General features: G+C 40.4%; 2 protein-coding genes across 4 annotated transcripts in view; both read left to right on the top strand.

The window, feature by feature from the left end:
• The window catches only part of gdpd3a (glycerophosphodiester phosphodiesterase domain containing 3a), a gene marked incomplete in the record, with an annotated part of 16,269 nt that extends 10,673 nt beyond the window's left edge, over positions 1-5,596 (top strand). The window contains 4 exon segments of the mRNA XM_055942102.1: positions 51-184; positions 508-567; positions 683-734; positions 4,869-5,596. Coding sequence (XP_055798077.1) covers positions 51-184; positions 508-567; positions 683-734; positions 4,869-4,997 — 375 coding nt within the window.
• A 4,118-nt stretch (positions 5,597-9,714) lies between these two features.
• Positions 9,715-23,117, top strand: LOC129868340 (protein yippee-like 3). 3 transcript variants are annotated; one of them, XM_055942258.1, is made up of 6 exons: positions 9,715-10,113; positions 17,837-17,947; positions 19,039-19,157; positions 20,339-20,382; positions 20,881-20,989; positions 21,159-23,117. In XM_055942258.1, the coding sequence occupies exons 3-6, from the start codon at positions 19,041-19,043 to the stop codon at positions 21,246-21,248; spliced, it is 360 nt and encodes a 119-aa protein (XP_055798233.1). In that variant the 5' UTR covers positions 9,715-10,113; positions 17,837-17,947; positions 19,039-19,040; the 3' UTR covers positions 21,249-23,117. The 3 variants fall into 3 exon arrangements, with proteins under 3 accessions (XP_055798233.1, XP_055798224.1, XP_055798215.1); XM_055942249.1 differs by having other exon boundaries at positions 17,837-17,961; XM_055942240.1 differs by lacking the exon at positions 17,837-17,947 and having other exon boundaries at positions 9,716-10,113.
• Positions 23,118-24,630: the final 1,513 nt, after the last annotated feature.

The raw sequence follows: 24,630 nt of genomic DNA, 5'->3' as shown, positions 1-24,630 counted from the left end.
CACCTCTCTCCTCACCTCTCTCTCGCTCTGCTCTCCCTCTCTCCTTGTAGAACTCCACCATGCCCTATAGTTTCAGCATGAGACGAGGGCTACAGCTGCTCCTCCTTTACTACAGCGGCCTGCTGCCCTTTGTACCGCTGGGAGAGAGCTTCTTGCAATTCTACCTCCCCCGCATTATCAACAGGTTTGTGTGGGTGCGTGCGTGTGTATGAGAGTACGTGTGCGCGTGTGCGTGCGCTCCATGTGTGTTTTTTTGCTATTGGTTCCAAAGTTCATGTGCTGATACAGTACCTATCTGCCTTCACATTAATATGACTTCAGCATCATCTGTTATGTCTGTGCATGGATGTGTGTGGTCATATGTTTATCTTTGAGTATAGGTGCACACGGATGTGTGGTGACAGAGAGCTTTCTATTGTTCTTTCTGTCTGGCAACTCTGTGTGTGTGTGTACATGCGTGCGTGTCGTAAATTGTAACTGTATCTAATCTCATTCTATTTGGTGCAGGACATATATTCCTGAGGAGCGTCTTCTGAAGAACAGAATGGTCATCTATCTGATAGAGAAGTGGGTACATTTACTACAGTAACAAAGCAGTTCCGTTTCCCTACTAAAAGCAACGGACCATATACAAGCTTTGATAAAAGATTAAACCACCTGATAATGTTTCATGTTGTTCCAGATTAACAATGAAGAAGAGTTTATTCAAACATCTGGCCAACAGAGGAATTCAGGTACAATATGTCATGGCCTTCAGTAGGCTCAGCAGAGCTCCTGTTACAGCCCACTTTCCCTTCTCAGACCTTTAAGAACTGTAGACACTGTGAGTGTGTAGTGCAAGGGGCAAAACTAGGAGGGGGTTCAATCCAGCCCGATTTTAGTGGAATTTCTCTGTTATACTGATCTATGATGGGCTTTTGGATGATCAGTGGGCAATGGCCGGCCCCCCCCTACCAAGATGGGCCGGCCAGGTTTTCTGATAGACTGAGGTCACGCAAACTCACATTCAAAGTCAAACGCGACATCAGCAAAGAGATCTGCTCTGACTCTGTCATCAGTTAGACAGCCAAGATCATGGGTTGTAAAAAAATTGAAATTTGTCACCTCACTCAACACTTCCTATTTTTTGGATGGCTGACACGAAACCCAAACCGGCTGCGCGCGTGCGCCATCGCGCGCTATCGTGCATTAATTTATTTTGTCCACCTACACCAAACGCGATCACGACACGCAGGTTAAAATATCAAAACAAACTCTGAACCAATGACATTAATTTGGGGACAGGTCGAAAAGCATTAAACATGTATGGCAATTTTTAGCTAGTTAGCTTGCTGTTGCTAGCTAATTTGTTCTGTGATATAAACATTGAGTTGTTATTTTACCTGAAATGCACAAGGTCCTCTACTCCGACAATTAATCCACACATAAAACGACCTACCAAATCGTTTCTAGTCATCTCTCCTCCTTTCAGGCTTTTTCATCTTTGAACTTATATGGTGATCGGCATCTAAACTTTCATAGTATTACCACGACGACCGGCAAAACAGTCTTTCAATCACTCACGTGGATATAACCAATGAGGAGATGGCACGTGGGTACCTACTTCTATAAACCAATGAGGAGATGGGAGAGGCAGGACTTTCAGCGCGATCTGCATCAGAAATAGAAAGGAGTTCTATTTTAGCCCTTGGCATCGCAGACACTCGTTGGCGCGCGCGAGCAGTGTGGGTGCAATAATTGAATAACATGGATTTCTACATTTATTTTCCGACGCTCGCGCACGCGACGTGCCCGGTCTGGTCTGCATGTGAAACCAGGATTTGGTCAAACAGTAAAGTGCATTATCCTCATGATTCCTGTAATGAAAGTGTCTGCCCTCCCAATGTGCCTGTGCCCTCGCTGGGGCCTGCAATGAGCGAGCCACTCTCCTCACTCCCCATGCGCTTGAGAGAAAAATTATTTCTAAACGTACAACTAGCTTCATCCCATTGTCCCTGTCGAATAGAGGAGGGTCTCAGCTTTCTGTAGATATAATTATTTATTTCTCAACTCTCAATATTCAGCTCAAACGCAACTATTTTACATCCAAGATATTTGATATGGCTTTGAGATATGGAGATATACGTATTTTTAGCACATAACATTTAATGTTGGATGAATACTTAGCTACTAGCATTGCGTAATATATTTAGAGTTAGAAATTTAGTTAATGTGCTTTTTCAGTAGTTCCCACTTCTACAAGTGTTGTACCCCACATTAATTAGCCTATGATATTAGTTACTGCACATAAAGATGTATGTAATTCCTCTCTATTGAGCAAAAATAAATCAGTCAATTCTGGAGTCTCAAATATATAGCAACTATAATTCATGATATTCACTGGATTAGCACATAAAAATATGTTGAAACATGTAGTACTGCTTTGATGTGAATACATCAGTAGTCTATTTATTATACTTCTTAAGAAAGCACTACGAATGACTTTATAAGATGATTACTCTGGATTTGAGTCTGACCAAATCATGGGCTGGTGCCACCAACTGTAAAAGTAAGTGGCACCAGTGAAAAATGATAGTCTGGAGGCCTGTAATAGAAATGAATAGGGTAGGTGTCGATTCAGGGGAACACGTATGATAGGTACTCATTTGAAATATAGCTTAAGGCCTAGATTCAATCACATCAAGCGTTAACTGGCGATAGCTGCGTTGCTGATGTTTTGGTGGTGTCGGAGGTGTATCTATATTGGAGCTGTCAAATAGGTGAGCAGCTGCTCTTGATTATTGACACAAAGCCACACCCCTCCCATTCGCGATAGAAGTTCAGAACAAGAAAGTGTAGGCTGTATAGAAATAATGATGCTCATAGGTCCGCTTTAGGTATAATGCCAGGAGCTGCTTGTGGATTTGACAGTTCTAACACAGTTCCACCTCCGACACCGCCAAAACAACTGCTATGCGGGTGTTGGCTAAAGCAGAAGAAGCACAGAGTGACAGCAGAGAATATGATGAGACAGATCGACAGCACAACAGGGAGGCAAACAAAATGGCTAGAGCAGAGGAACAGTTAAAGTGGTGAGTTGTATCTCCAGTGGTGCTTTTACATATTGTATTTGTTTTAAAAATGAGCTGGTTAAAAAAAGAGGAGGAGGACCATGTCTCGTCAGTCACTGGTACAGAAATGGTTGAGAAACGCTGTACTTTACTGCCAATGTTATGTGTCAGCACTACTGCCTGTGTCTAACTTAGAGTGGATGCGAATGTCAGACAGAAGACTCGAACCTGGTGTAGATGTAGGTCTGGGCAGTGGCTGATAGGGTCTGGGCCCCACTTTCCCAGTGGTTTGGGGATGAGTTGGCGACACGAGGTGTGGGCAGGCATAGATAAAATGCCAGGGTCTAATTCTTGTCCCAGTCCACCCCTGCGGCCCAGCTCACTAATAATCACCTATTTTTTGCACATTTTGACAGCGAGTACATATAACCAATTTTCAGTGCAGCGCTCTTAACCTTGTTGAAGACCGAATGCGCCCCCTGGTCAAAATGAGATTGACACTCCTGGTGAAGGAGTCTATACTTAGCTTGTAGGTTTCTCACTTACAGTGCATTCAGAAATTATTCACACCCCTTCACTTTTTCCACATTTTGTTATGTTATAGCCTTATTCTAAAATATATATATATTTTTAAATCCTCATCAATCTACACACAATACACCATGATGACAAAGCAAAAACGGGTTTCTAGAATGTTTTCAAATGTATTAAAAACTTAAAAATGGAAATATCACATTTACATAAGTATTCAGACCCTTTGCAATGAGACTCGAAATTGAGCTCAGGTGTATCCTGTTTCCATTGATAATCCTTGATGTTTCTACAACTTGATTGGAGTCCACCTGTGGAAAGTTTAATTGATTGGACATGCTCTGGAAAGGCAAACACCTGTCTATATAAGGTCCCACAGTTGATAGTGCATGTCAGAGCAAAAAACTAAAAAGTGAAGGGGCCTGAATACTTTCTAAATGCACTGTATGGGTGGCACAAAATGGGATATGGGTGAGGGGAATGGGGGCGGGTATATGCAAATTGAATACTGTAGTTTCACCTCTTTGAAGTCAGGTAGATCACATCATTACGCTCTTTTTGGTTACAAAGCCCTGCTCCAGAAACTTCCGACTTACCTAACATCACTGTTAAGATTTAAAATGACAAGTTATCAAACCCGTTCTCAGGAGACTCCTTTGGTATCCAGAGAGTTAGGTAAATCAGCCTTTAATTACCTTGCACCTTACTTGTGGAATGATCTACAATACATAAAAAAAAAAAAAGGAATTGGTGCCGCTATGGCATTTCAGGCAGTTGTTTGTTAGGGGACATTTTTACTTAAGAATTCGTCTGTTTTTTTGTTTTGCTTTTTGTGTATTGTTGTGTATAATAACCTGTATATGAATGTGTAGTTCAATGTGTTTAGATGTGTATTGTGGTGCTTATACAGGGCTTGTCTGGAAAAGTGACTTTGGTCTGAGCATTGACTCCTTGTCAAAATAAAGGTTAAATACAAAAATTGTATTTACTATAGTTAAAAAAGTGTCGTGTTTTTGCGGACTGTAGTGTTTTTGCGGACATTACTGTAGTATTTACTACAGTGCTTATTTTTACGGATAATACTGTAGTATTCGCTATAATATTCTACACTATACTACAACATTATAAAGTTAAGGTACTACACAGGATCGAGGGATACTACAGTGCGTAGTACAGTATTCTACAGTAAACAAAAGTTCACTATAAAATTCTATAGTAAGTACTGTAGTATTTTATAGTAATCTGTACTATGTGGGATAACTGACGTCTGGCCCTCTTTGTCCTCAGGTGCACCTGTTCGTCTGCAATGAGGATCCGGACATCGAGGCGGCATTCGAAGCAGGAGCCACAGGCGTCATGACAGACTACCCCACCCTCCTGACTGACTACCTACACAGACACAGGAGTCAAGACTGACAGCCCAAACCTCCAATCACACTACTGATTCACAAACAGGGTTCTTAACTGACAGCTCTAGCTACCTATCAAGAGACCACCACTCGTACGTTGTTTATCACTGAAAGAATCACCCTTAAATCGCAATTTTCCTTCACAACTCCGGTCTCCACCAATGAGCAAAAGGACAGCTCTGTAAGGAAGATGCCCGAAAAGCACAGATCCAAGACCAGCGTACCTTTCCCAAATCCCAACCTTAACCAATAGAGGGAAAAACACAACCAATCTCTGATCAATATCTTTAGGCAACTTCATTCCATCTACACAAAACAATGTCACTTACACTTACTGTCTTTTGGTTAATGGATTGTGGTCATATATTGACACGGTTCACCTCTCTCTGCAACCTTCCCAAACCCTAATGGATCTATCAGTGGCTGTCTGGATGTTGTTGGGGGGAAAAGGGATTTCTTTAAGTCTATATCCTTGACGTTTTCCCATGGTATTATGACATTAACATAATGGAACTGACTTTTGGGGTCTTTATGACAGGCTATACAAATTGTATGTTTATCAATGCGAAGATGATTTAAATAAATACTTGTATAGTTTTAAGTGTTCTCAAGACCAGCCTCCATTTGTTTATACCACTGGAAAATAACGGCTTCCAAAACACATACACACACACACAGTATTTATGTATTTACTTGCTTCACTTCCTCATTCTCTCGGCCCAGGAAATGATCAAAGTCCGCTCACATTTCTTAACAATAATCTACCAGCCAGTCAGATCTCAGTGGGAAACAAAGGCTGCACTTTCCTGACCTGGTTCTCTGTGTGTTGCATGCAGTATAACAAATAGGTTAATGGAATAAGTGGATAAATTCAAACACAACTCTTTAGAGACATGGTAAAAGATTATGAAGACCTTATCCTTTCGACTTCAGAGAAATTGGGCTTTTGTGACGCACACAGCAGCCACAATGAATAAGAGCTGGAGACACAGGGCACTGGACTGGTTCATCTAAATCTAGATAAGAATATCAGACTTGAGAGTTGAGTACAAGTCAGACCTTTAGCTAATGTAATGTTCTAATAATGCAACAAAGTTTAAGATATACACTACTGGTCCCAAGTTTTAGAACACCTACTCATTCAAGTTTTTTTTTTTTTTTTACTATTTTCTACATTGTAGAATAATAGTGAAGACATCAACATGATGAAATAACACATATGGAATCATGTAGTAACCAAAAAAGTGTTAAACAAATCTAAATACATTTTATATTTGAGATTCTTCAAATAGCCACCCTTTGCCTTGATCACAGCTTTGCACACTTGGTATTCTCTCAACCAGCTTCATGAGGTAGTCACCTGGAATGCATTTCAATTAACAGGTGTGGCTTAAAAGTTCATTTGTGGAATTTCTTTCCTTCCTAGTGAGTTTGAGCAAATCAGTTGTGTTGTGATAAGGTAAGGGGGTATACAAAAGATAGCCCTATTTGATAAAAGACTAAGTCCATATTATGGCAAGAACAGCTCAAATAAGCAAAGAGAAATGACAGTCCATAATCTCATTTCTTTTTTGTTTCTTTCTTTTTAGGGGTAGATCAGCTTTAATATTGCAGATAGATTGTAGCTTCCATCAATGTAATTGTCTGCATCACTTCCAATCCCCCATATATTTTTTTGCAAATATATACACTGCTCAAAAAAATAAAGGGAACACTTAAACAACGCAATGTAACTCCAAGTCAATCACACTTCTGTGAAATCAAACTGTCCACTTAGGAAGCAACACTGATTGACAATACATTTCACATGCTGTTGTGCAAATGGAATAGACAAAATGTGTAAATTATAGGCAATTAGCAAGACACCTCCCAAAACAGGAGTGATTCTGCAGGTGGTGACCACTTCTCAGTTCCTATGCTTCCTGGCTGATGTTTTGGTCACTTTTGAATGCTGGCGGTGCTCTCACTCTAGTGGTAGCATGAGACGGAGTCTACAACCCACACAAGTGGCTCAGGTAGTGCAGTTCATCCAGGATGGCACATCAATGCGAACTGTGGCAAAAAGGTTTGCTGTGTCTGTCAGCGTAGTGTCCAGAGCATGCAGGCGCTACCAGGAGACAGGCCAGTACATCAGGAGACGTGGAGGAGGCCGTAGGAGGGCAACAACCCAGCAGCAGGACCGGTACGTCCGCCTTAGTGCAAGGAGGTGCACTGCCAGAGCCCTGCAAAATGACCTCCAGCAGGCCACAAATGTGCATGTGTCAGCATATGGTCTCACAAGGGGTCTGAGGATTTCATCTCGGTACCTAATGGCAGTCAGGCTACCTCTGGCGAGCACATGGAGTGCTGTGCGGCCCCACAAAGAAATGCCACCCCACACCATGACTGACCCATCGCCAAACCGGTCATGCTGGAGGATGTTGCAGGCAGCAGAACGTTCTCCACGACGTCTCCAGACTCTGTCACGTCTGTCACATGTGCTCATGTGCTCAGTGTGAACCTGCTTTCATCTGTGAAGAGCACAGGGCGCCAGTGGCGAATTTGCCAATATTGGCGTTCTCTGGCAAATGCCAAACGTCCTGCACGGTGTTGGGCTGTAAGAACAACCCCCAACTGTGGACGTCGGGCCCTCATACCACCCTCATGGAGTCTGTTTCTGACCGTTTGAGCAGACACATGCACATTTGTGGCCTGCTGGAGGTCATTTTGCAGGGCGCTGGCAGTGCACCTCCTTGCACTAAGGCGGAGGTACCGGTCCTGCTGCTGGGTTGTTGCCCTCCTACGGCCTCCTCCACGTCTCCTGATGTACTGGCCTGTCTCCTGGTAGCGCCTGCATGCTCTGGACACTACGCTGACAGACACAGCAAACCTTTTTGCCACAGTTCGCATTTATGTGCCATCCTGGATGAACTGCACTACCTGAGCCACTTGTGTGGGTTGTAGACTCCGTCTCATGCTACCACTAGAGTGAGAGCACCGCCAGCATTCAAAAGTGACCAAAACATCAGCCAGGAAGCATAGGAACTGAGAAGTGGTCTGTGGTCACCACCTGCAGAATCACTCCTGTTTTGGGGGGTGTCTTGCTAATTGCCTATAATTTCCACCTTTTGTCTATTCCATTTGCACAACAGCATGTGAAATGTATTGTCAATCAGTGTTGCTTCCTAAGTGGACAGTTTGATTTCACAGAAGTGTGATTGACTTGGAGTTACATTGTGTTATTTAAGTGTTCCCTTTATTTTTTTGAGCAGTGTATATATATACATACATACACAGACATACATACATATAAATGCATATACATATATATATATATATACACACACATCTTTAAATATATATATATTGTTTATTAACCTCCACTCCTACCACCCCTTCCCCAATTGGAGCAAACAAGTGAACAACAACGGCCTGTATTTCCTGCTTATACATACTATATACATTTTAAGGACACAGTCTATTTTACAATAGTTTTATTTTGTTTGTTTTTAACTCGTCATTCCTCTACCCTTAACCTCTCCCATATATTTATAATGTTTGAAGGTCAGTCAATATGGAACATTTCAAGAACTTTGAATATTTCTTCAAGTGCAGTCTCAAAAACCATCAAGCGCTATTATGAAACTGGCTCTCATGAGGACTGCCACAGGAATGGAAGACCCAGAGTTACCTCTATTGCAGAGGATAAGTTCATTAGAGTTACCAGCCTCAGAAATTGCAGCTCAAATAAATGCTTCACAGAGTTCAAGTAACAGACACATCTCAACATCAACTGTTCAGAGGAGACTGCGTGAATCAGGCCTTCATGGTCGACTTGATACTTGAGTATATTTCAAACCAAATACTTTTAGACTTTTACTCAAGTAGTATTTTACTGGGTGACTTTCACTTTTACTTGAGTAATTTTTTTTTAAGGTATCTTTACTTTTACTCAAGTGTGACAATTGGGTACTTTTTCCACCACTGACTCTCATTGAGCAGTGGCGACATATTGTTAACGTTTTATCCACAGCTCTCTGTCCATCACCATTGTGAAGCCAAAATGCTCCCAAACTGGAGATGTAAATGATGATGGAGGATCCTCCAATTCTTGTTTATCAACCCCACCACTCGCCATTATACAGAACTAGTTCCAGATTGTGCCTCACAAAAGGATAGTTTGAAATGCGCCAGTTAAGATTAGAATGTCGATTCCAACGTGCGCATATGCTATAATTGTTTTAAAAGACTAGGTGGGTGAAGTCGGTGAGGGAGGAGCGCCTTGTTCAAATCAAACAAATCTGCGCCGCTTGGTTATTTTGTCAACAAGGCAGCATTATCCAGGCTTCAGAAACATGCCCGGAAATCGAATGCAGTAGACGTTCAGACAGTGCAAAACACGCTACATTGGCGCCCGGGCCAAATTAGTCGAATCCCCTCAGATACGAGTCCATTTGGACTCCCGAGTGGCGCAGCAGTGCTCGAGGCGTCACTACAGACCCTGGTTCAATCCCGGGCTGTATCACAACCGGCCATGATCGGGAGTCCAGTACAATTGGCCCAGCGTAAGATGGAGGGTTTGGCCAGTATAGGCCGTCATTGTAAATAAGAATTTGTTCATAACTGACTTGCTTAGTTAAATAAAGATTAAAACAAGTCACAATTCAACCTAATTGGCTGACCTACATTCCCAGTCAATCTGACAATTCTCATTGGTCGTCGGGGATTTGTTTTGTAGCTGGTGACGTGTTGGTACCGCCTCCTTAACCAGCGTTGTAAACAAACCCTGGATAATATTGGAAGTTTGTCCCCGCACCACGAAAATATCCTATCCTTAAAAAAATTAGTCGGAGTAGCTATAGTTCTTTTAAAATTGTAACTACAAAATACACGAAACGGTTTCATCTCAGAGAAAAACTTGTTCCTGTTGTCAAGTGTGAGAAACCGAGAGAGAACAGCTGCAAGACGATTGTTGTTTGTTTGGTTTGGATCCGTCCGATGGTTTCTTGCTGAAAAAGTGACAAAACAAGCTATCCCCTACGATTGAGCAATTTACCGATGCAGTTGACCTATCCAACGGTAGTTTTCTGGTCACATATTCGTTAAAATTAGGTCTTCCATTGAACATCCGATAACTACGTTAGGTGAGTGAGCTATTTTCTATTGTGCTTGTATTTCCCTCCATGTTGCTAGCTGAGCCTGACATGGCGGGTTTACAGTAAACATACTAAACGCTTCCTGTAAACCCAGAATATGGTTCAGTTGGTACCTACTAAACTAATGTCAACATGTTAGCTAATCTCTCACGGTAACTGGCTAAAATTGATAGTTTGGTAGAGAGGAAGACTGTCGGTGAATAATTCACTGTATGAAACGTTTTGGGGAATTCTTGGCTAGCTGGTTGCTTTGTTAGAATGTGGAGCGAGTCAGCTACGTTAACGTTAGCAGGCCAGCAAAATTGCAAGGATCAGTGATGTTTTGCTTGTTGTTGTGTATGCCGTGACATTAATACTGCCCGTTATTTTGAAATTACTCTAGCTACAATAATGATTTTTCACACGGACATTTAACCGTTTTAAATGACCCAAGACTTTTGAGTAAAAAAATGTAACATTTCCCCCATCCATCTATAGAGCGCTACTCACTCTGAACATACATAGTCGGTTTTAGCTGGTACAGTAAAGTAGGTCAATGCATGTTGTGTTCTGTCTGGTGCAATGGTCAGCGTTATCGGGATCCTTGCGACGTCCTTACCCAAAACTTAACCCCTAACCCTTACTTAAAACTTTTTAAAAAGTAAACTTCAATGGTGTAGGGACGTTCCAAGGATCGTGGATAGCGCGGAGCATCGCTTGATAGCACGGACCCTGCTGTAATTGTACCAGGAAGTGAGCTGCGAATTAGACAACGGAGGTAAAAAGGTTGGTTTTATATTCACACGTTCGGACATTCGCCAAAAGCCATTTAAAACTGTATAAATCAATAACTAATTCACTGTTTGTCACAGAAACATCAAACTAGGTATGACTTATTCTATAAATATCTAGCATACTTTAACAACTTTTGTTTTGAGGAAAGAGTCTGTTAAACCCTATTAGAAGGGACTTGGCAGAAATTTCTGTATCTTCAATCATATTAAATTAGATTACAGGAAAAAAACTACAGGATGAAGGGGTCAGGTCTGACTAACAAAGATGACTGGGGGATGGATCAAGAGAACCAAGAAGATCAACATGGACATTCCACAGTGGAGAGTGAACCATAACATACACTACCATTCAATTTTTTTTGGTCACTTAGAAATGTCCTTGCACATTTTTTGTCCTATAAAATAACATCAACTTTATCAGAAATACAGTGTAGACATTGTTAATGTTGTAAATTACTATTGTAGCTGGAAACGACAGATTTTTTTAAATGGAATATCTACATAGGCGTATAGAGGCCCATTATCAGCAACCATCACTCCTGTGTTCCAATGGCACGTTGTGTTAGCTAATCCAAGTTTATCATTTTAAATGGCTAATTGATCATTAGAAAACCCCTTTGCAATTATGTTTGCACAGCTGAAAACTGTTGTACTGATTAAAGAAGCAATAAAACTGGCCTTTAGACTAGTTGGTGCATCAGCATTTGTGGGTTCGATTACAGGCTCAAAATGGCCAGAAACAAATAACTTTCTTCTGAAACTCGTCAGTCTATTCTTGTTCTGAGAAATGAAGGCTATTCCATGTGAGAAATGACCAAGAAACGGAAGATCTCGTACAACGCTGTGTACTACTCCCTTCACAGAACAGCGCAAACTGGTCTAACCAGAATCGAAAGAGGAGTGGGAGGCCCCGGTATACAAACTGAGCAAGAGGACAAGTACATTCGAGTGTCTAGTTTGAGAAACAGGTGCCTCACAAGTCCTCAACTGGCAGCTTCATTAAATAGTACCCGCAAAACACCAGTCTCAATGACAACAGTGAAGAGGCGACTCCGGGATGCTGGCCTTCTAGGCAGAGTTGCAAAGAAAGCCATATCTCAGACTGGCCAATAAAAAGGAAAGATTAAGATGGGCAAAATAATACAAACACTGGACAGAGGAAGATTGGAAAAAAGGTGTTATGGACAGACAAATCTAAGTTTGAGGTGTTTTGATCACAAAGAAGAAAATTTGTGAGACGTAGAAAAATTAAAAGGTGCTGGAGGCGTGCTTGATGCTATCTGTCAAGCATGGTGGAGGCAATGTGATGGTCTGGGGGTGCTTTGGTGGTGGTAAAGTTGGAAATTTGTACAGGGTAAAATAGATCTTCAAGAAGGAAGGCTATCACTCCATTTTGCAACGCCATGCCATACCCTGTGGACGGCACTTAATTGCAGCCAATTTCCTCTTACAACAGGACAACGACCCAAAGCACAGAGCCAAACTATGTAAGAACTATTTAGGGAAGAAGCAGTCAGCTGGTATTCTGTCTAAAATGGAGTGGCCAGCACAGTCACCGGATCTCAACCCTATTGAGCTGTTGTGGGAGCAGCTTGACCGTATGGTACGTAAGAAGTGCCAATCCAACTTGTGGGAGGTGCTTCAGGAAGCATGGGGTGAAATTTCTTCAGATTACCTCAACATATTGGCAACTAGAATACCAAAGGTCTGCAAGGCTGTAATTGCTGCAAATGGAGGATTCTTTGATGAAAGCAAAGTTTGAAGGACACAATTATTACTTCAATTAAAATTCATTATGTTTCACCTTGTCAACGTGTTGACTATATTTCCTATTCATTTTGCAAATAATTTCATGTACGTTTTCATGGAAAACAAGGACATTTCCAAGTGACCCCAAACTTTTGAACGGTAGTGTACATATATACTGTGTATATACAGCTCTGGAAAAAATGAAGAGACCACTGCAAAACTATCAGATTCTCTGATTTTTATTATTTATAAGTATGTGTTTGGGTAAAATAAAAAATGTTGTTTTATTCTATAAACTACTGACAACGTTTCTCCCATATTCCAAATAAAAATATTGTAATTTAGAGTATTTATTTGCAGAAAGTGGTCAAAATTAGAAAAAACATGCAGTGTTGTCAGACCTCAAATAATACTAAGAATATAACTTCATATTCATTTTTGAACAACACAATACAATTAAAAAAAAACTTTTTAACAGAAATCAATATTTGGTGGAATAACCCTGCTTTTCAATCACAGCTTTCATGCGTCTTGGCATGCTCTCCACCAATCTTTCACATTGATTTTGGGTGACTTTGTGCCACTCCCCAGATTTTCACTGATCTTCCACCAAATTTCACAGTGGGTGTGAGACACTGTGGCTTGTAGGCCTCTCCAGGTCTCACACCCACTGTGAAATTTGGTACATGTTTGGTTTTTGGGCTAAATGTATACATTATGATTTGCCTCTGAACTGTATGTGAAACCTTCTGCAATCTTTTTCCCCAGTCTTCAATGTGAAGCAACACTGTTCAATGTGTGCTTTGCATCATCCAGAGAAAAATGATGATCTGACCAACTGAATTTGTCTTGGTGTAATACAACAGTAGGCTATGAAAACTCATGTAGTTTCATCTTTCAAGACAGTTAGAAGTATGAAACTTTGTCTTAACTTTTTTATCTGGGTTATCCTTGTATTATTGCTCTAATGTTCTATTATCATGACTCTATGTTATTATTCTACTATGAGAGATAGTAGGTAGGTACCACGTTGTAGGTACCATAGGTACCACGTTCATCTGTACAAACATACACACTATGATAGCAATTCACTGTACTGGGTACACACGTTGTATCTGGCACAAGTGATGATTAAACTGATTTCAAATATTGCATTTATTGTAATGTTTGATATTATAACATTGATGTGTGATACCTTTTTTTTATCAACGCATACTTTTTTTGCAAATATGCCTTTATTACTATATGATTTACAGTTGAAGTCGGAAGTTTGCATACACTTAGGTTTGAGTCAATTAAACATGTTTTTTAACCACTCTACAAATTTCTTATCAACATACTATTGTTTTGGAAAGTCAGTATTCACATCTACTTTGTGCATGACCACCCTGCATACCACTGCTGGCTTGCTTCTGAAGCTAAGCAGGGTTGGTCCTGGTCAGTCCCTGGATGGGAGACCAGATGCTGCTGGAAGTGGTATTGGAGGGCCAGTAGGAGGCACTCTTTCCTCTGGTCTAATAAAATATCCCAATGCCCCAGGGCAGTGATTGGGGACACTGCCCTGTGTGTAGGGTGCCGTCTTTCGGATGGGACGTTAAACGGGTGTCCTGACTCTCTGAGGTCATTAAAGATCCCATGGCACTTATCGTAAGAGTAGGGGTGTTAACCCCGGTGTCCTGGCTAAATTCCCAATCTGGCCCTCAAACCATCATGGTCTCCTAATAATCCCCAGTTTACAATTGGCTCATTCATCCCCCTCCTCTCCCCTGTAACTATTCCCCAGGTCGTTGCTGCAAATGAGAACGTGTTCTCAGTCAACTTACCTGGTAAAATAACGGTAAAATTAAAAAAAATGACACAAGTAATTTTTCCAACAATTGTTTACAGACAGATTATTTCACTTATAATTCAATGTATCACAATTCCAGTGGGTCAGAAGTTTACATACACTAAGTTGACTGTGCCTTTAAAACAGCTTGGAAAATTCCAGAAAATGATGTCATGGCTTTAGAAGCTTCTGATAGGCCAATTGACATCATTTGAGTCAATTGGAGGTGTACCTGTGGATGTATTTCAAGGCCTACCTTCAAACGCAGTGCCTCTTTGCTTAAAACCTCTACCGCTTCTGTCTCCCGGATCCGGGATCCTCCTCATCAAAAAAGCTGACTAGCATAGCCTAGCCTAACGCGACAGGGATATCATATAATATAATTTTCATGAAATCACAAGTCCAATACAGCAAATGAAAGATAAACATCTTGTGAATCCAGCCATCATTTCCGATTTTTAAAATGTTTTACAGCGAAAACACAATATGTATTTCTATTAGCTAACCACAATAGCAAAAGACTCAATCGCATATTTTCACAATTTTTCTACCGCATAGGTAGCTATCACAAAACCGACCAAATAGAGATATAATTAGTCACTAACCAAGAAACAACTTCATCAGATGACAGTCTTATAACATGTTATACAATAAATTTGTTTTGTTCGAAAGTGTGCATATTTGAGGTATAAATCATAATTTTACATTGCATCTACCATCAAAAATATCACCAAAGCAGCCAGAATAATTACATAGAGCAACGTGAAATACCTAAATACTCCTCATAAAACATTTATGAAAAATACATGGTGTACAGCAAATGAAAGATAAACATCTTGTGAATCCAGCCAATATTTCCGATTTTTTTAAAGTGTTTTACAGCAAAAACACAATATAGCATTATATTAGCTTACCACAATAGCCAAACACACAAATGCATTTATTAGCAGCAAAAGGTAGCGATCGCAAAAACCAGCAAAAGATATAAAATGAATCACTAACCTTGGACAACTTCATCAGATGACAGTCTTATAACATCAGGCTATACAATACACTTATGTTTTGTTCGAAAATGTGCATATTTAGAGCTGCAACCCGTGGTTATACTTTGTGAAAATGTAGCATCAATTCACCAAATTGTCCGGAGCTATTTTGGACACTCACCTAATTTGGCCAAAGAACTCATCATAAACGTTACATAAAAATACATGTTGGACAGCAAATGAACGATACACTAGTTCTTAATGCAACCGCCGTGTTAGATTTAAAAAAATAACTTTACCATAACAAACAGCTTACGTTATAGCGAAACAGCGCCCGCCAAAACGCTGGATAATAGGACTCAACATTTTCCACAGAAATACGAAATAACATCATAAATTGTTCTTACTTTTGCTGAGCTTCCATCAGAATCATGTACAAGGAGTCCTATGTCCAGAATAAATCGTTGTTTGTTTTTAGATTTGTCCTTTTCTCCTGTCGAATTCGCTCCACAAGGCTAGCCAATGTTGATGACGTTCCCAATTTCTCTCGACGCAGAGAACGGAAAACTCCAAAAGTCCCATTAAACGTTGAATATACTGATGAAAGTCGGTTGAAAAAACCTACTTTATGATGTTTTTCTAATATCTATCAAATAAAAACAGAGCCGGAGATATTAGCCGTGTATACCGAACGCTTATCATAAGACAACATGGAGGCACTTCCCGCGCCTAGGTAGAGAAAGGAAATTCTGGTCACGTCATTCCAAGAGCTCTTGTTCGACCTCAGATCAAGCTAGACACCCCATTCCACCTTCCACTGCCTGTTGACATCTAGTGGAAGGCATATGCAGTGCATGCATATCCATAAATATTAGGCAATTGAATAGGCAGGCCCTGGAACAGAGCATCGTTTTCAGATTTTTCACTTCCTTTCTGGAAGTTTGCTGCAAAATGAGTTCTGTTTTACTCACAGATATAATTCAAACAGTTTTAGAAACTTGAGAGTGTTTTCTATCCAATAGTAATAATAATATGCATATTGTACGATCTAGAATAGAGTACGAGGCTGTTTAAATTGGGCACGATTTTTTCCCAAAGTGAAAACAGCGCCCCCTATTCACAAGAAGTTTTAACATGGGAAAATCAAAAGAAATCAGCCAAGACCTCACCATTTTTTTTTTTTGAACTCCATATGTCTGGTTCGTCATTGGTAGCAATTTCCAAACGCCAGAAGGTACCACGTTCATCTGTACAAACAATAGTACGCAAGTATGAACACCATGGGACCATGCAGCCGTCATACCGCTCTGGAAGGAGATGCTTTCTGTCTCCTAGAGATGAACGTACTTTGGTGCGAAAAGTGCAAATCAATCCCAGAACAACAGCAAAGGACCTTGTGAAGATGCTAGAGGAAACGGGTACAAAAGTATCTATATCCACAGTAAAACAAGTCCTATATCTACATAACCTAAAAGGCCGCTCAGCAAGGAAGAAGCCACTGCTCCAAAACAACCATAAAAGTGCCAGACTACCGTTTGCAACGGCACAAGGGGACAAAGATCGTGCTTTTTGGAGAAATGTCCTCTGGCCTGATGAAACAACAATAGAACTGTTTGGCCATAATGACCATTGTTATGTTTGGAGGAAAAAGGGAGAGGCTTGCAAGCCGAAGAACACCATCCCAACCGTGAAGCACGGGGGTGGCAGCATCATGTTGTTGGTGTGCTTTGCTTCAGGAGGGACTGGTGCACTTCACAAAATAGATGGCATCATGAGGGAGGACAATTATGTGGATATATTGAAGCACCATCTTACACCAGCTCTGTCAGGAGGAATGGGCCAAAATTCACCCAACTTATTGTGGGAAGCTTGTGGAAGACTACCCAAAACATTTGACCCAAGTTAAACAATTTAAAGGCAATACTACCAAATACTAATTGAGTGTATGTAAACTTCTGACCTACTGGGAATGTGATGAAAGAAATAAAAGCTGAAATAAATCATAATCTCTACTATTATTCTGACATTTCACATTTCTTAAAATAAAGTGGTGATCCCAACTGACCTAAGACAGGGAATTTTTACTATGATTAAATGTCAGGAATTGTGAACAATTGAGTTTAAATGTATTTGGATAAGGGTTATGTAAAGTTCTGACTTCAATTGTATACTGCCTGAATACTCAACAATGATTAATACCAGTTATGTGTGCTTCTGTCAGTTTGTGGTCAAATGCATGTCATTTTAGCAATTGAACAAAAATCCAATTAAATTTGAAAATGTTCCTAATTGCAAAAGCATGTAGCAGAATGTGGGTATTCCAGAACTGTAATTTACTTGTAAATAAACAACCCTGTTTTATGTTTTGAATACTGCAGATAGAATGCTCTGTGTGCCAGAGATGGTACCATTCAGCTTGTCTGGGGATGACAAAGAAGGACTTCAACAAAGCCAAAATAGAAAATGATTGGAAAAGGCGCCTCTTTGCTGTTAAGTTAGAGAAGTATAAAAAAGGAATGTTGTGCCTTGTAACTACTTTAACATGTGGATCTGTTGCACTAAAATGCAAACATTGATTTGGCATACAATTTAAGATTGTACAACTTTATGGTAACATTGTCTAACTTCACATAGGACAAATTGCGCTTGACATTAACATTTCTTTAAAGTTATTGCAAATAAAAGCACATTTTCACTTTTTTCTGAAACAATCACTGAATTAGTTATAGATTTCTTAATCTTTAAATGCAATATTTGAGATTTTATGTATTTCTATCATTTACATTTACATTTAAGTCATTTAGCAGACGCTCTTATCCAGAGCGACTTACAAATTGGTGCATTCACTATCAAATAAAAACTGGAATTTCTACTCAAAGCAAAGGTTGTAAAAGTATACCAGACATTTATAGAATAAATTATACCTAGTTTGATGATTCTGTCATAATCAGTGAAAACGTTATTGATTTTTACAATTTTAAATTGCTTTTGGATCATGTCTGATGAATGTCTGTTGAATGTCCAAATGTGTGAATATAAAACCAACTCTACCTTGGTAATTAGACATGCATATGGCTTGAACTATAATCACTAATATGTGCCCAGACCTGTTTCCCACTCCTAATAATACAGTTAGTTCATTATTGTGTGATTCATATTCCTTCTGACATTTGTGACTCTCTTGTACCATCACAAGGTGTGACCTGTCATGCGTAAATAGAGAGGCAATTAACATTTGAGTGCATACATTTCTACAGACAGCCAAAAGTTATTGAACTTGTTTCGCACACTTTCATTTTCTTTTTCCAGTTTTCATTTGAAAACCATGGGAATCATATGTTGCTCTTTGTTTGTGTTGTTTACCCAACTTTGCCTAACCCTATTTGGCAAATACGCTTACAAAATATAATTTTCTCATAGTTACTGCACGACACAAATAGTGAAGTTTAGGGTTTACTACAGTCACATTTAGGAGTAAACTAGCATTATGAGTCCCTGTAATGCCCTATATCCTCTCTGTCTCCTCTCCTGTTTTCCTGTTAAACACTAAGTCACTCTGTTTCCCTCTCTATCTCCGCAGACATGGTGAAGCTGACAAAGGCTAAGACGTTCCAAGCGTACCTAGACTCGTGCCACCGCAGGTACAGCTGTGTTCACTGCCGAGCACACCTGGCCAACCATGATGACCTCATCTCCAAGGTGAGACTACATGGACCATTTATGGCTAGTGGGTTAAATTCCATATAGTTGAATAATAAGCCTATGTGTTGGTTGCAGGGGTTGGAACCTGTACAGGGAACAGAACCGAAAACCGGAAAATAATGGTGTTTTTCAAGGAACAGAAACGTAACTGGGAATGAAAGTGATCCATACTGTTCCAGAACAGAACCGTTATTTTAAAAGCATGGAAACTGGTTAACGTTTTTTTTTTTTTTTTTCCTAGTCCCACAAAAAAAAACGCAACAAAGCGCCAATGCAAAACCCTCTATCACTCAAACTTATTCCAGCGTCTGGCTGCAAGCTGAGAATCTTTGCCTGTGCGTGTTTAGGCTACCTGCCCCCCCCAGGAAAGGATGGATTTACTTTTTCAATGCCAGTTAAGGATACTATATGCCTAGTTATCACATTTCACGTTGGATTTATTTTTATTCTGATGCCGCTCTGCACACACAAGTGTTAGCTTGCTAGTTCAAGCGCGTTAGCTTGCTAGCTCAATGGGCATTCAAAGTTCCTTCATATAAACTGCTCCTCCTAGGTATAATTATGTGGACCTAATTCAGATAATGCATGTCATAACAAGATGCCTAGCGCTTCAAGTCTGCTCCTCAACCATCTCTTGCCCTAACCCCACCCGTAAAATTTCAGTCACATCTTGCGCCATAGGCTACCCTTGTCCGTCCATCACGCATGTAAACAACTAGCTTGCCTGCTCTATCCACACTGATTGGTGAAGTAATTTAATGAGCTAAATGTAAAAAGCGGTTTATTTTCACATGTTAAATAAGGAACAGAAAGGAACTACATAAGCTGCTACTGTTTTTGGTTCGAACCGGTCAGAGCTTTATTTTGCTGGTCGAAACAGTGAAACCGAACAAAAAATAGTGGTTTTCTTTAGAACAAAACGATAGGAAAATAATTTTGGTTCCAACCCCTGGTTGGCTGTGTGAAATGATATTACTTTTCAATAACAAGTAATAACATTGGAATAACGAGAAACAACAGCCACAGTCCTCTGTTGCAGTGTAAGCTGGGAAACGTTACCTCTATGTCCCACTTTCCTTAAAACCCCAGATTATTTTTTTAAATATTTAATTTTGCATTGTCTCTCTCCCTGTCTTTTTGGCATATTTGAGTTCATTCTCTTTTTTTCTGTCATCCAGTCTTTTCAGGGTAGCCAGGGTCGTGCCTACCTCTTCAACTCTGTGTGAGTATCTTTACTTGTCATCCAGTGTATGACCATATAGCCTACACAGTGTACCCATAATTTAATGAACAAAATAGTATCCCTTTTAGGTCCCTTAGTTACCGCTCAAGCCTCAGTACACTGTCATTATCATGCATCTGCCAGGTTCCCCTTACGACACTTCAGTGTGTTTACGCTAGTCCTGTAAGCCATACAATGCACCCTGAAGCCAGTTCACTATCCTAACAGTGGAGGTCACGTTCTGTTTGCTGTAGTTTGCATTTAGTAGTTAGCATGTAATTTCTCAACTGGTGCATAGCAAACACCCCCTGATGTGGGGCTAAATATTAGATTCTGAATAGAATTACCACTTTTCTTGTTAAAAAATATAATATAAATGCTTACCAGGTGGGTCACCAGAAAATCTGATACGCTGTTAAGTCGGGTCACAAAACGGACATTTGTGGCGGGGAACCATGGCGGTAATTGACCTGTGGTTTTTGTTCCCGGTGTTTTCAGGGTGAATGTGGGCTGTGGTCCTGCCGAGGAGAGGCTGCTACTCACGGGGCTCCACGCTGTGGCAGACATCTACTGTGAGAGCTGCCACACCACACTGGGCTGGAAATACGTAAGGACAAACACACACACATACTATGCTACTGCTCTATGTCTCCACACTGTAAATAATGAAGAACTAAAATAATATCCGCAATCCCCGTCCTCAGTAGATGTCTTTTAAGCTTGTCTACCATGCACTCCCGCCTCTTATTCCCCACCCTCTATCCCTCTTCCTACAGGAGCAGGCCTTTGAGTTGAGTCAGAAGTACAAGGAGGGGAAGTTCATCATTGAGCTGTCCCACATGATAAAGGACAACGGCTGGGACTGAGAGGTGAAGGGAGATGTTTTCATTGATGTTTCGTCCCTCATCCGTTGTTCTTCCTGGCCTGAATGTGTGTCCCCTCACCCTGCGTAAGGGCCATCATCTCTGCCACTCCGTCACTTCATACAGCTTTGCCAAGAATAGCATGTGATGTTTGTTTTTATATATATATCTATATACACACGGAGTATTCCAAACATTAGGAACACCTTCTTAATATTGAGTTGCACCCCTCCCTTTTGCCCTCAAAACAGCCTCAGTTCATCAGGGTATGGACTCTACAAGGTGTTGAAAGTGTTTCACAGGGATGCTGGCCCATGTTGACTCCAATGCTTCCCACAGTTGTCAAGTTGGCTAGATGTCCTTTGGGTGGTCGACCATTCTTGATACACACAGGAAACTGTTGGGCGTGAAAAATCCAGCAGCGTTGCAGTTCTTGACACAAACCGGTGCGCCTGGCATCTACTACCATACCCCATTCAAAGGCACTTAATTATTTTGTCTTGCCCATTTACCCTCTGAATGGCACACATACACAATCCATGGCTCAATTATCTCAAATCCTTCTTCAACCTGTCTCCTCGCCTTCATCTACACTGATTGAAGTGATTTGAATAAGTGACATCAATAAGGGTTCATAGATTCACCTGGTCAGTCTATGTCATGGAAAGAGCAGGTGTTCTTAATGTTTTTGTATACTCTGTGTGTGTGTGTGTGATACATGTATATATAACTATACACACACACTCGTAGGTTTTACATCAAGTCTACCCCACTATTACGGGAGCACCTTTTGTCAATATCGATATATCCCAATGTTTAGTTCTATCATGGTAGAGAATAAGCGAGTACAGGCTGTGTCAGTGCCAGTGAGTGTGTGAGCGCAAGCAAGAGTTTATATACCCTCGGGCATGTGTGAGTTGTGTGTTTACGAGTGTGTGTGTGTGTTGCAGTGCGACCACCTCCTTAGCAACCTCACTAAATCCTACTCATGTAATCCGTGCATCTGTGTGGGATCGTAGTCAGACAAAAAACTAAATTCTCTCTCATTAAGTGCAATTCACAGGGTTGAGACAATTAGACTGTTATGCAAAAACCTAGCGCCCTCAAGGCTGTTCTCTTTTTTTCATTTTTTTTAGGTGAATGTGTGAAAAAGCAAGTTACCTTGCTTTGCGTGTGTGTGTTTTAAGACTTCATACTTAATGTTTGATGGTTCAAGCAGAGTTGGAAAAAAGTCATTACGTTTATCTCAAATGGACTATCAAGTGCAATAAAGTAGGGTGTGAATGCGCCTGGTTAAAGTGTCAGCAATATAACATTGGTCATGTTTTTTAATCCTTTAAATGACAATCAATGTATTCAGTTGTTAATGATGTTAAAGGCTGCAGCATTACACAGTTTGTAAGTGTTTCTGTGTGATTGGCCCGTGTGAGTTTGAATACTGTGTGTAAATGTTTGGCGTATGGGTATTTTCTCTGTATTCTGCCTGTGGGTATGCATTTTATGGTTTGTGTGTGAGTGTTTATACTGTGTGTATGCAGTGTGAGTGTACAGTGTAAGTTTGTATGATCAGATGCAGTACTTGTTAGATAGACTGTTAGCAAATGCTTTAGTTTGGGGGTGAAATCTATTGTTTCTGATGTGTAATTGGATATCCATTTTTACGTTATTTCCTTTTGAGATCAATCTTGTAAATACAGCTTAACATTGAGCAGCATGTACATAAGCATTTATTTGATGATATAAGAGAGCAGTGTGTAATATCAAAAAGGATGAATATATCTATAATTATGTAGCAGATTGTGACTATGTAAGCTTTTCCATTAAAATGTTTTATTTTAACCTGAACTCGCACATTAAAGTATGTGGTAAATATATCTGCCTGTTGTTTCTATTACAGTAGCTAGGTTTCCATCCAATTGGCCACAGATTTTCATGCGAATTTCCAAAATCTGCATGAACAAAATATGCGCATTTTTCCACCAGTGGTGTTTCCACCAAATGGACCGGTTGCGGATAAAAAGCAGTGCGTGATGACGTAGAGCACATAAAAATGTTCTTTTTCGCATAAATTCTCATGAACCGAATAAAATCGAAAGTTCAATGTGTTTTCAACTCGCACTTTCAACTCTACAAATAATTTTGTCACAACTGTTTAATTAAATAGCAAATGTGCCCACTCCGGTCTTGGCACGTACGCTCTAGACAACAGCTTGCAGATATAGAGCGGGATAGATAGCGGTCTGAAACCACGCAGTGCGCCTTGTCGGATTTTTGAGGGTAGTTAGGTAGGCTCCGCCAGTCTTTCAGTATGGTGCGGGTGAAGCACGCCTCTGTTTCAAAAAGCGCGTCTGAGCAGTTCTTCAACTGTCGGGAGAAATGGCAACTTCCTGGTCCTGGAGCAGCTGTGTATGTCTCAATGAGATGCCATCTTCATCTTAACCAACTTCATTTGGCTTCAATGAGATATTGAGTCTTCAAATAGGAATGTTTGTTGTCACGTGATCGCTTGCTTTGTCCATTCATATACAGTACCAGTCAAAGGTTTGGACACCTACTCATTCCAGGGTTTTTCTTTATTTTACTATTTTTTACATTGTAGAATAATAGTGAAGACATCAAAACTGTGAAATAACACATATGGAATCATGTAGTAGCCAACGTTTGCCTTGATCACAGCTTTGCACACTTGGTATTCTCTCAACCAGCTTCATGAGGTAGTCACCTGGAATGCATTTCAATTAACAGGTGTGCCTTCTTAAAAGTTAATTTGTGGAATTTCTTTCCTTAATGCATTTGAGCAAATCCGTTGTATTGTGACAAGGTAAGGGTTGTATACAGAAGATAGCCCTATTTGGTAAAAGACTAAGCCCATATTATGTTCAGAACAGCTCACATAAGCAAAGAGAAACGACAGTCCATCATTACGTTAAGACATGAAGGTCAGTCAGTTCAGAAATTTCAAGAACTTTGAAAGTTTCTAAAAGTGCAGTTGCAAAAACCATCAAGCGCTATGATGGGGAAACTGTCTCTCATGCTCTGCTGCAGAGGATAAGTTAATTGGAGTTACCAGCTTCAGAAATTGCAGCCCAAATAAATGCTTCACAGAGTTCAAGTAACAGACACATATCAATGTCAACTATTCAGAGGTGACTGCGTGAATCAGGCCTCCATGGTCGAATTGGTGCAAAGAAACTACTACTAAAGGACACCAATAAGAAGAAGACGTGCTTGGGCCAAGAAACACGAGCAATGGACATTAGACCAGTGGAAACCTGTCCTTTGGCCTGATGAGCAGTTGGAATGCAGAATATGTGAACGGATGATCTCAGCATGTGTTGTTCCTACCGTGAAGCATGGAGGAGGAGGTGTGATATTGTGGGGATGC

This window comes from Salvelinus fontinalis, chromosome 2, assembly GCF_029448725.1.
Source record: "Salvelinus fontinalis isolate EN_2023a chromosome 2, ASM2944872v1, whole genome shotgun sequence".
Lineage (NCBI taxonomy): Eukaryota > Metazoa > Chordata > Actinopteri > Salmoniformes > Salmonidae > Salvelinus > Salvelinus fontinalis.
Note: the sequence above shows the minus strand (reverse complement) of the source record. Positions and strands in the feature narration are given on the sequence as shown.